At 39.5% G+C, this 13345-nt stretch overlaps 1 protein-coding gene across 5 annotated transcripts in view; it reads right to left on the reverse strand.

Moving 5' to 3' along the window:
- The window catches only part of SCAF4 (SR-related CTD associated factor 4), a 71207-nt gene that overhangs the window by 8884 nt on the left and 48978 nt on the right, over nt 1-13345 (reverse strand). For 4 of the 5 annotated variants that reach the window (XM_046002788.1, XM_046002783.1, XM_046002785.1 and 1 more), the window contains exons 17-19: nt 10259-10424; nt 10085-10171; nt 9740-9931 (exon numbers count right to left, since the gene is read on the reverse strand). In XM_046002788.1, the coding sequence (XP_045858744.1) occupies nt 9740-9931; nt 10085-10171; nt 10259-10424 (445 nt within the window). The remainder of the gene's footprint in view (nt 1-9739; nt 9932-10084; nt 10172-10258; nt 10425-13345) is intronic. The other variant, XM_046002787.1, reaches the window with a different exon arrangement.

Raw genomic sequence — 13345 nt, forward strand, 5'->3', positions numbered from 1 at the left:
GACGGAAGCATCAACCAGTGCAGGAATTTAGGAAGAGAAGCTGTTTTTGGGGAGAGAGAGGACAAATCTCTACTGAGCTAGAGGAGACTAGGTTAGATCGGATGGGTATGTGCAGGAGAAACTGGTATGCATACCTAGAGCTCGTAAGAGAAGTCCCAGTGTCCCCCCCCCAGTGCAGGTGAGAAAAGGGAAGAGTTCAGACCCGAGGAGACACTACCTTAAAGTCTCCAAAATTTGAATACAGTGGATTTTAATGCAGGAAAAGGGACAGCCCCAAACGTCTATATTCACATTTGAGAAGTGTTAAGAAATACACTTGAGTTCAACTCAAAATAACCAATACTACTATGAGTCAAAAACCAGACATTTCACAATTAAACAGTCAGTCAAGATTAAAGGGGAGGTACCACTGCTATCTAGAGCAAAGCTGTCCAGAATTATGTGACTTCAAGAACAGGTGTTAAAAGGCTACAGGGGCAGTGAGGAAGAGGAAGCTGGTATCATGGGTGGAGTCCAACGTGGACCTTGAAATCCCAGAACATAAATAAGGGACACAAACAGTAACTTTCTGCCCAACAGGCAGCATTCTGCTAAGGACTGTAGAGCGGACAGGGAGACACATATAAAATTACTAGAAGTTTGAATTAAGTGGAGTGACCCAAATGCATGTTAGCTGGACGCTTTTGAAGAGGATGAAAATTCAAGGGGGATCCTTTAAGGAAAGCAAGGACTTGCTAGGCGAAAAGGGGAGGGAGGAAAAGGATGAAAGGGAAACATCTAAAAAGGCAAGACAGTTCTGCCTCTTTGCCAACAATCTCGTCCTTCATCCTACCAAAACCACTGCTTCTTTCAAGTCCTGGACCTTTAGTTACAAATACCTGTATTACTTCCAAATTCTCATCTGCAAACACCCCACTCCTCAACCCCCTTCTCAGAGTAATTTTTGGATCTCACGAGGGTCAGCCCCCCCCCCCCCCCCCCAGTGCCTTTCACTGTCTTTACCTTTCCCTCCTTAACTTGCCTCAGAGTCCATGGTACCCTCTCACCACAGCTGGCTTGGAAAAAACCTCGACTCGATTTTGAATGCAACTTCTACCTAATCTGTACCCAGACAGAGCTGGGGAGGGATCGCACCCCCAAGACGTCAACTGGTCTCATTTTAATTGTACAATTACAACCACAAGTGTTTCCTTAATGGGTTAGTGATCCTCATTTTCCTAGTCTGTTTTCATTCTCATTTCCCTCGATATCTAATTCACCTGTTCCTCCTTAATTCTGCTTCTTCTTAAGAGACTTTATAACAAATTCAGTGAGATAAAATACACATTGTTTATAATTCACTCCCATACAAGTGTTTGTAACTCAATGGTTTGTAGTATATTCAGAGCTGGAAAACTGTTACAATCAACTTCAGGATATTTTCAGCACCTCAAAAAACCCACTCTTATCATCCCCATTTCTGGTCCCCCACTCCCTGCCCCCTGGCAACCGCATACTCCAGTTTGTGTCTCTATAGATTTGCCTATTCTGGACATTTTCTATAAATGGAGAAAACAATATGCGACCCACTGGGACTGGCTCCTTTCACTTAATCTATCTTGTCAAGATTCACCTATCTTGTAGCACGTTTAAGGGCTTCATTTAAGAAAAAAAATACCAAGTACTATTCCACTATATGGTTTATAATGGAAACCATTATAATGAAAACCATATATTTGTATATATGTACTGGGGTTTATCATGAAAAAAATAAAGTCGTTAGAAGACTTTTTCATTACCTACCTACATCTACCAATTTACCAGTATCCGTATTACTCCTTCTGAGAACATTATGCTCTAAGGGCTAAGCTCTTTATTCGAACCCTGAACCCATGCATGCCCTCAGCAAACACCTCTTCTTTCTTGCACCAAAAACTTCCCCTCTGCTGATTTTCCAATAAAGATACTTTAGTTTCATCCATGTTTTAGAAATTAAAAAAAAAAAAAAAAGCCTTCCCTTTCCTTGCATCTCCTTTCAACCATCACCCCATTTCACTGTTCCTCTATATAACAAATATCCTCAGTGATATCCAGAATCACTGTACCCATTCCTTCAGCTCATTCTCTCCTGACCCTTCGTAATTGGGCTTTTTGGATCCATCATTCCAAGAAAACCACATTTCTAAGGTTATCCAGGAGCCTTCATTTTGCTAAATCCAGGCAGCAAGCTTCAGTATCCTTCCTTGACCCATCAACACAACCGATAGTTGATCCCTCCCGCCTTCCTACTAACTCTACTTGGCTTCCAGAATACCCCCTCTACTTTGCCTGCTAGCCCATTGGCTGCACCTTCCAGTAACCTCCGCTGCACAGAACAGTACAGAACAGTGGTTAAAACCACAGGCATTGGGAGCAATGCTAGCTTCAGCTCTGGACCCACCGCTTGCAGCTGTAGACTTGGCCAGGCTACTTCCTCTTTACACTTCAGTCTCCTTATCTATAAAATGGGGCAACTGCACCTACCGCTTAGGGCTATAAGGCTCAAATGACTGATACATACAAACTCTTCAGAAGAGTTCCTGGCATATGGAACTATGTCTGCCTTAGTTCTCAGTACTGTATTCTCACGCGCTAAAAAGGTGCTAAGGATTTCCTGGGCTCATCCCTCTAGGTCTCTACATTCCCTCAAGTCCTCTCACAGGCTCCTGTGGCTTTGCCAATGTGTTTGCAGACAATACCTGAAATCACATCTCTAGACATTATTCACCAAGTTGTTTACTTACCATCTGCACATCAATTTCAAAGTTAAAATACCCACCATTTTAGCTTGATATCCTCTCTGCAAACCCACTCCTCCTCGACATATGTCCACCTCAGGAGCAGAAATTATACCCTACTGATTGCTCAGGTCAGAGACTCATTCCTGACTCCCTCCTCTCACATCCCGTATTTAATAAGGCTCAACAAGGAGGCCCTCTTTTCAAAATAAATTTAGTGTCCAACCAACTCATTTCCTTCACTGTACCACCCCCGATGCAAGTGGTCAGTCTGCATCTCATCGACTGCAACAGCATCTCTGGTGTCTTCTTTCCACGCTTACCAACTCCTGTAGTCTGCATTCTCTGAAACAGCTGTTACCTTTATAAAATACACATTGATTAGGACCACAGCATTCCCCATTGCGCTCATAACCAGGCCCTTGACAACCTTCTCTGAACTGAGAGCCTGCTGCTCTTTCCTTGTTCACCCACTCCAGCCACACTAGTTCACTGGGGTCCCTCGAGTAAGCCAAATTCATTCTCAATCCTAGCCTCCTTTTGGCCTTCTACATGAAATATCTTTTCTGTATGTTTATGCCTCTTCCCCATCATTTCTCTACATATTACTTTCTTAGATGCCCTCCTGAGCTGTCCCATTTAAAAGAGCACATCGCTGGAGCGCCTGGGTGGCTCAGTGGGTTAAAGCCTCTGCCTTCAGCTCAGGTCATGATCTCAGGGTCCTGGGATCGAGCCCCGCATCAGGCTCTCTGCTCAGCAGGGAGCCTGCTTCCTTCTCTCTGTCTGCCTCTCTGCCTACTTGTGATGTCTAATAAATAAAATCTTAAAAAATAAATAAATAAAAGAGCACATCGCATGTGACACTCCTCCAATCCCTAAGTGTTCTCTACTTCACTCTTCACAAGATTAACTCCCTGTGAAACTATTACTTTTATCTGTGTCCCTACCAGAATAGAAGTTCTACAAAGACGCTTTTGTCTTGTTCATTCAGGTATCTCTAGTACCCAGAAGGGTGCCTGGCACACAGTAAGTACTGAAGAAATACATGTCGAATGTACAAATGAATGGTGGTGGCAGAGTCGTGATGACCAAATTCATCAGCAGAAAATCTCTCTCGGGTGCAAGAGCAGAACCTCTAAGTCCAGGTTTCTCCCCCAGGGTACGGAATATCTTTCCGCTGTTCACCTACAAAGATCTGAAAATTTTCAGAAAGGCTGCAATTTTCTTTCACAATCTCCTTTTCTGTTCCTAGTTGCAGTTCCACCTTTTTTGATCTGATCCCAATAAAATGAACGTCACTGTGGCATTTGCATGAATCTAGAATGAAACTTTCCCACACAAGGAAAAAAAATGATCAACCACCCTTCTGTCTCCCACCAATACCAAAGATCCCTAGGCATGCGCATGTATATATGTAATTTTAAAAAAATCACTAAATGTTTTTTCATTCCAAAACTTCAGAAAATGGGAATACTAGCACAGCCCACATATGTCTTTCTTTTGCCTAGATTTACCATTTAGTAATATTTACAGCATAACTCTTTTGAAAACACTCCCAGGCAATTCTTATAGCAGCTTCTATGTTGGGAGCTGGGGAGAACTAAAAAGAGTAAGGAGCTAGTTTTCAAAGAAAGAAAGCACATTTAGACAGTATTATACCAAAATCAAATCGTGCCTAGAATGTGAACAAGAAATCTTTAAGAGAAATTGGGGTTTTCAATAATACATAATGCAGGTGTACCGAGAGGGGGATCTATTTTTAGTATAGGGGTACATTATGTTTTGATAAAATTCAATACATGAAAACCAGAATTTCAAATGAAGAGAAATCAGACAGATTATTTAAAAGTGACTACATGGCTTTTTGCAAAATAATGTACAACAGGCTCTGGTCCGCGTCCCATAGTTCATTTATAGTCACTTTCTAGAATTTGCACACAACTGCTCTTTTAGTATAACTGGCAAAGCATAACAGCTCTGACTCGGAGTTAAGAGTTGCAAGGTTCAACGTTAGTTGGAAAAAAAATCTTACCTGAAATTCTTCACAGCAACATCACTGTCTACTAAAATCAGTTCAGAGCCCAGAGTATCTGCCCCTCCCACCTTCCTCAAGCCCAAAGTGATAATATGTTCGAAAGATGTAAATTTAAGAGACCCTTTAGGCTGGAGTTCTACATCCCAGGAAACACAGAGGGACATGGAGACAAAGTGATAAACAGCTTTCAGATTTTTGTACAAGACCTTCCCTGTGTGTTTCATTCAAGTACTTCACCTACAGAGAAAATATAGTGTATTCATGCATCAACTCATATCCAAGGCAAGTATTTGTTGTGGATTAATAGCTATTAAGCATCTACTGTATCCACTGAACTGTTATATACTAAACTGAAGGTAGGGGACCAGTATGTGCAAACCATTTCTACTATGTAACACTAGTGAAATAATTACCAATGTAATCTTTAGAGTACCAATTCCAGCATTTTAAAGCTTTCAAAGAGAACATGTTATAGGATAAAGTCAACAGGCTTTTTGGGGGTACCAAATCAAACACCTCATAGATCCCTCTAGCTTATAATTTAAAATAACCAAATATTATAGCAAAGTTCACAGTAAGAAAAAAAACCATTAAAACATAAAAGTTGTATTAAAAATTAAATATCATAAAAAAATGACTTTCTAGAATTTCTTCAGGTTTTCTTTGAATGTTATTCACACTAGATTGGTGCTCCAATGTTCTAATTTAAATTAAAAATTACTAATATAAAAATAATTAAAATTCTGGGCAGAGAAATCCAAGCTAAGTGAAATCACCATAAACCAAATATGAATTTTAAAGTAATCACTGAATGTGATGGTAAAACTATTCATCTTCTAGGCAGTTTTAAAGATCCTAATTATTGCATGAAAGCAAACACAGTTATTTATGTATAAAATTCACAAACCAAGTCTGTACACTTAATTTCTTTAAGTGTCCAAATTTGGGAACATCAACTCAAATACTCATTGAGTTCACGCAGGGATGTGTAGAAACCAAGTATGAAGGGCATCACACCACTGTCTAGCAATTCAGCCTGGAGGCCACCAATTTGTGACTTCTGCTTTAGATCTCTGGTAACCAAAATTATCAGTAAGTAGGAAGCAATCTTAGAAACACCCATTTCTTACTTACAAATTTCGCCATCATCTATAGCAGTGTGACAAAACTAGGGAGAATTTGCATATTAGCAATTAATGAAAATAAATGTATCTGACAAGAGAAAAGGCTTTAATTTTCCACCAAAGGAAAGAGTTCAAGTCAGCGTAATTTTTCCTTGAAAAGATATTTTGGATATACTGATAACACAATAGAGATATGTAACACAAACAAACATTTTTTTTTTGTGTATTTTTTTTATTGTCTGGAACACCAAAGTAACCCAAATTTCACATTTACAATGACTTTTTAATAAAAAATATGCTATACATATTAAGGGATACATGTTATACAAGTTTTTGAAAAGTAAACACATACACTTAATACAGTAAAGAGAATAGACTGAATTGCTATCATTAATATTCTCTCTCACCTAAATGATCAACAACCCCTACCAATAGCTTTTATGAAACCACCACTGTCCTAACTAGCTATTTTGGAGTGTGAGGTATGAAGAATGGATTTCTTCAAAATTAAGTGATAATGAATTATTACTGTGCATCATATAACTTCGTATTTTCAGAATGTCACTAAAATAATCAGAATCTCTACAAGCTGGAGGTTTAGTTCTCTACAAATCTGGCAGTGTGGGGTACCTCAGCCCAACTCTAGAAACAGGTGGTTAGTTACCACTTCCAAACTAACACCCACACTTACATTTGATCATTCGGAAAATTCTTTAAGCCAATCCTTGCAGCACTGCACTGCCTCCTCTCCGTATAATCAGGCCTTACTAGTGAATTTTGGGAGATGCGATGAACAGTTGTTCGGCCCATGCTATTTTAAAAATACTAATTGCCATGTTTCAGAAATTAAGATCCAAGAACTCAGTTAAGTCCCGAGGGTAGGTTCAGCTTCCCTTGTAAGAAAACTACCTGCGTATCATTAATGAGAATACAAATATCATATTATGTTATTTCAATGAAATACCACTATGGCTAACTCTTTCCCTCAGTAGACCAAGTGATGGAACTTGAAAATGTGTGAACTTATGACCCAGTCTAATCTACCAGGAAAATATGGGAGGCAACTATGTTAAAGTGCATTTTTTTCTAAAAAGCCTGTTTGCCAACAAACAGAACAGTTCAAAACTAACTATAGCTAAAGTAATATAATTTTAGAATTACAAAGTAGAGATCTTGTCTAGGTATGCTTAGTATCTCCTTGGACACTCCTTACCTGTAATAAGCCCCCACCATTCATAGATGGCCTACCCTGTGGCAGGCCCCACGTGTCAGTCATTTCATATACATAAGCCAATTGAATCACCACAACACCTGGTGTGTCATTTTTATTCCTCCCCCACTGTTTTAAAAACAACAACAACAAAAACAACAACAAAAAAACAAAACAGATGAAGAAACTGGAGTTTCATATCACCTTATAGGCTTAAAGTTTCCTGGTACAGCACAGCACTTCTTTTTATTATCATAAGAGAAAACAGAGCACCAAGGAGAAAGTTGAAAGCATCTTAGTTCTAATATTCTACTACTTGGTCAACATCAACAATATCCCAACCTAATTAGCAACCCTTCAGGGCTACAGTATTACATGTGATTACTGCATTTCTTTATCAGAATGATGGAGCTATGATTCCTCTTTTGAATAAATTCTCCTTTATTTGCATATGTAACCTTTCTCTTAAAGGCCAAAATTTATAGGATATTCTGTTCAAGATTTCTAATTGAAGGAACATGAAAGGCTTTCTTTCTTGTGACTGGAACTAAACTACTGCATTTCAGTTAAAAGTACTTATTTTAACAAAACAGTTTTCATTTTTATGTTATGTCACATTTTGCTCTTTCCAGATTTGGAACAGCCTTCAATTTCTTAATTTTGTTTTGAAAGTTACAAAGATCATCATCAGAGGTAAAGTATAAACAGCCCTACATTGAAAACCATCCATTTATCCAAATCCTCAAGTAACAAATGTCCCTCTCTCACGGAGTTTCTATTCTAGTATGTATTTGGGAGGGAGAAGAAGGAAAAGACATACAAAGAGGCGTGTCAAGCAATGATAAATGCCGAGAAACGTAAATATTTTTCTAGCAGTGCCTAACGTACTAAGTTTGTTTTTCAAGCTCACCAACTTTTGATCTGTGCTTTAGTTTGTTTCACACGTTGGATGCAGAGTTTAAATTAGGCACCTCAGTAGTGATAAGAAATAAAGGGCAGAGTCTTTAAGACCTTAATGTTAAATCAGAGGCAGTCTACTTAGTCTTCAAGGTTGTTTGAAAGTAGTGGTTATTAAACTCTTGGGGATGAAGAAAGCTTTCATTTAGTGGATTTACTAACACCAGAAAAAAAGCACAAATGCATGTCACTTTGTAAATAGTCTCAGGTGGCCTAATATCCATGGATGCTAGTCTCAGAAATTTCATTACAAAGAGAATTCAGTCAGTCAGTGTGAGGTGGAGGAAAGGGGTTGATCAGAAAATACTATCCAACTCAGATTCTGTGATTCTTATGCAACCATCTTATTACAAATATGAAAAATAAAATGCATAGCAAAACTGAGATCCAAAGATTTTAAGGTCTCCTGGCTCCCAGAACAACGTTCCTTCTACTACATGATTTTCATTATGGCGCAGACCTTGTAAGCAACTTCCTCAATAAACAAACTATTTGCCATCGTTATGATGACTACTGCTGCATTACTGGTGACAAAATTTTAATCCTAAATGATCTTTTACCATTACCCAGGATGTATACTAAAGGAGTTGAAAAATCAAGTTTATTTTCAGGCTAAGCTCAGTCTTAGAGAGGGCAGAAGACAGCATGCTATTTGAAAACAAATTGATTTTTATTATAAATGTAGTATATGCACAAAGTAAAAAGGTCCAACAGCACTGAAAGGTGTAGGTGAAAAGTTAAAGTCCTGCACCACAAACTAGTGTTCCACAGTCCCACATTGCAGAGGCACCCAAGGTACTCTCTCCTTAAAAAAACTGTGATTATGAAAGCTCATATGTGCACATACATAGACTTCTGAAAAATACAATGCGGTTACAGGACTACAATGTTGTAATACTAAGGAGGAATTAACTACCCATTAGGAGAATCAAGTGTTAATTATACTTGGCAAAACCACTTCAAGAAACAACAATGCATTAATTTAAAAGATGGTCACTATAACAAGTATATGAAATAATCATTTATAACTCAAGCAAGCAAGGGTAAAGCCTCCTAAAGATGGAAACAATCTAAATCATACTTCCCTTGATTGCAGTAGTAGAACTGCAGGTAAAGAGTACAACAGATAAACTAGCAAGAGGAAACTGAGGGGTGAGAAAACACTGTCCCAGGCTGTGCAACTGTCACTCAGACAATAAAGCCATTTTATTACAATGTATCAAAGATAATTTCTTTGATAGCCAGCAGAGATTATCACAGCTCAGGATTTTATAAAAACTGGTCCAGACAGGAAAAAATTCCGTGTTGTCAAAATGCTATCTCTTACAATGCTGGATGTCTGGCATTATATCAATCATGGACTCTGTACCAATTCTGTCTCACAGAGATTAGTTTACCTTCCTACACTACGTTACAATGTACAAATCCACACTTTCATTCAGGACAACAAACATGATTTCATCTTTGAGGTTTGTCTCTTGGGCTACTCTTGGTAAAGACCAAGTGTACATATTTAAAAGGAAGATCTTCCTCAAAGAAAAGTACGAGTCTCAGAAAACATTTTACCAAAATTAGCATTGTTAAAAAAAAAAAAAAGAAAGAAAGACACCTAACTTGGGTGGGGAAAAAAAAACTAATGATAAAAAAATTAACTTACCAAGAAGTGAAACAGGCTGGGTTACAGGAGGGGTGGGCAGATTCGTGGGTGCAGCAGGTGGCACGGCAGAGCCATACATTTTCACACTGTCACCAGACTCGGCGTTTCCTCTAGCCCCAGACACCACTGTTGGAATGGGATTTCCAATAGATAAGTCTTTTGTAGTGTCTTCATTTATACCAGCGATAGTAGCTAAGGAATATAATTACATCAACATGTGAAGCTGAATAATTATCTCCCCAGTCAACATTCTTTTGCCATACTATAGACCCTATTACTGGTCCATTCTCCCTCCTACTCCCAACTCCAAGAGGACGAGTGAACACAAAGGGAAAACATGCTTACAGTTTGGGATGCTTATTGGAGGAGTGTGAGGAGGAGGAATGGATACTGGTGGAGTTATAGGAGGCGGGGGTCCAGGAGGAAGAAAACCTAGAATAAGAAAAATAATGTCAACTTACGTTGTGTCACCTTACTTTGGGCTCTAAAAAGAATGTCTTCTTAAACAACTCAGTGTACCTGGTGGTAAATGCATCGGATTAAATCCTGGGCGCAAAAATGGTGGAGGAGGAGGTGGAGGAGGAACACCAGGACCAAAACCGGGAGGGGGAATGCCCAAGGGAGGCGTGAAAGTGGGTGGCTGGAGAGCACCAACTACAGGAGGACCCGGCTGATGTGGTGGAACCTAAAAACAAAGAAAGAAGAATGAAACCACATATCTAGCCACCTTCCCATCCATACAGTTAGGCAGAGATGAAGAAAGGATCTTGTTGAAAAAGCTATTTCTAAACTTGTGCTTATTGTGTGAATAAATTTATCTAATAACAGGTAGTAATTAGTACCTACTATAAACGACAATTCAAATTTTTTTTTTTTTAAGATTTTATTTATTTATTTGACAGAGAGAGATCACAAGTAGACAGAGAGGCAGGCAGAGAGAGAGAGAGGGAAGCAGGCTCGCTGCTGAGCAGAGAGCCCGATGCGGGACTTGATCCCAGGACCCTGAGATCATGACCTGAGCCGAAGGCAGCGGCTTAACCCACTGAGCCACCCAAGCGCCCGACAATTCAAATTTTTGTTCACTACACTATGACAGCAAATTCACATTTTATCTCACGAGTATCTATTAGTGTTCTGATAGAGTATGACATGTTGCATTGATAGGTAAGTGTGAGAAATACAACTCTAAGAAAAGATACCTGGCAATTTACCGGGATTAAGATCCCAGGGTCTGGAGTCAAATTGCCTGTCCCCTCTCCGCTTCTAACTAGCTCTATGATCCTGAGTAAGCTATTTACAATCTCTAGACATCAGTTTACTTATCTGTAAAATGAAAAAGTGCCAACCTCACATAGTTAAGGGGATTAAAGAGGTAATGCATGTTTAAGTGCTAGTGCCTGTCACTTTACAAAACACCCAGCAAATGTTAGCTATTATTAAAAAAAAGAAAAGTATGATCAACTTTAACAGATTAGTCAGGTTTCTTTAAATGAGTGGTGATATACACTGAATCTTATTTAGAACCTGTGCTGAATGCGCATGTCCAAACGACCAGCTAAAAAGTTTGCCAATTTAATCCATGTACAAAATATCACAGCTAAGTATGTATCAAAGCACGTCATTTTCTCTTTAGGGTGGGAAAATCAAAAGACTAGGTAACTTGGAGGGAGGAGGAAGATGGCAGAGGAGTAGATCTAAATTTTGTCTGGCCTCAGGAGTTCAGCTAGATAGTTATCAAACCATTCTGAACACCTACAGACTCAACAGGAGATCAAAGAAAAGAATACCAGCAATTCTATGAACAGAAAAGGAATTACTTTCTGGAAGGTAGGATGTGTGGGGAAGTGAATCCAAGGCGACATTTGGGAAGAAAAGACCATGGGGGCTGGGTGGGGGGGGGGGTTGAGCCTCTGTCAACCAGCTTCGGGCAAGTGACAGAAGAGTGGAGCATAAAATCGGAACTTTCAGAAGTCTGCTCCACTGAGGGATGTTGCTCCAGTGGCTAAGTGGGGGGTGGAACCAGGTGTAGTCCAGGACCCTTGGGGTCACAGAAAGACCGGGGGGTGCCTGAGTGTGGCAGAGCCCTTAAGTATTGAAGTGGGGAAGCCGGCTGCAGAGATGGACCCAAGGAGGGGGCTCTCAGCTCGGGGTTGCCATAAACCATGATCTGACGCACAGCCTGGCCACTGCTCTTCAAGCAGGGACCCAGTAAGTGGCAGATCTGGGGAGACTCCCCTTCCACCCCCAGGAGGAGCAGCATTGGAGTGCATTGCAAGAATCTGATGGGTTTGGAAACCATGGGGTCATGTGCCAGAGATAGAAATGCTCCATCACAAGCCTGGTGAAAGGAGTGGGGCCCGAGCCCTTGGCTCCTCTGGGGCCAGAGACTGGGAGGCCACCATTTGCATTCTCATCCTCCAAAGCTGTACGGAAAGCTTTCAGGGAACAAAAGCTACTGAGAGCAAACAGGAGCAGATTACTTAGCTAGGCCCCTGGCAAGAGCAGTGCAATTCCGCCTCAAGCAAAGACACTTAAGAATCACTGCAACAGGTCCCTCCCCCAGAAGATCAGCAAAAATATCCAGCCAAAACCAAGTTTATTGATCAATGAAAACTGTAAAACTCCCAGCACTATGGGAATATAGCATATAGAATTCATGGGTTTTTTCCCCATGACTCTTTAGTCTTTCAAATTAATTTTTAAAATTTTCTTTATTTTTAAAAAATTTTTCTTCTTTTTCAGTCAGTACCTTATCAATTCCTTTTAAAAAAATTTTTAGTTTTCATTTTTACTGTCCTATTCTATCCCTTCATTGTATTTAACCTTATTTTTGGTATATATATAAGTTTTTCTTTCTTTAAAATTTTGGGATACAGTTTCTTCTAACAGACCAAAATATATTCTAAATCTAGTGTATGGCTTTGTTCTAGTCTCCTGCCTGATCACATTCTCTCTCTTTTTAAAAAAAATTTTTTTTAAACCAATTTCTTACCAATTCCTTTTTTAAAATCTTTTTTAATTTTCACCTTTACAATCATATTCTGTCCCTTCACTGTATTTACCCTTATTTTTGTATATTTCTCTTTCTTTAAAATTTTGGGGGGCAGTTTCTTCTAAAAGACCAAAATATACCCCAAATCTAGAGTGTGGCTCTGTTCCATTCACCAGCATGATCATATTTTTTTTTTTAATTGGGCAGTTTCTTTTCTTTCTTTCTTTCTTTTTTTTTTTTTTTTAAGATTTTACTTATTTATTTGGCAGACAGAGATCACAAGTAGGCAGAGAGAGAGAAAGAGGAGGAAGCAGTCTCCCCACAAAGCAGAGAACCTGATGTGGGCTCAATCCCAGGACCCCTGGATCATGACCTGAGCTGAAGGCAGAGGCTTTAAACCACTGAACCACCCAGGTGCCCCCAGCCTGATCATATTCTTATTCTTTTTTTTTAAATCCCCTTTTCCTTTCATCCACCCCCCCCACCCCCCGGTTTTGGGCCTCTTCTGATTTGTTTAGTATATATTTTTTCTAGGGTCACTGTTACACTTTTGGCGTTTTGTTCTCTCATTCATCTGTTCTTCTCTGGACAAAATGACAAAATGGAAAAACTCA

Source organism: Meles meles, chromosome 4 (genome assembly GCF_922984935.1).
Source record: "Meles meles chromosome 4, mMelMel3.1 paternal haplotype, whole genome shotgun sequence".
Classification (NCBI taxonomy): Eukaryota; Metazoa; Chordata; class Mammalia; order Carnivora; family Mustelidae; genus Meles; species Meles meles.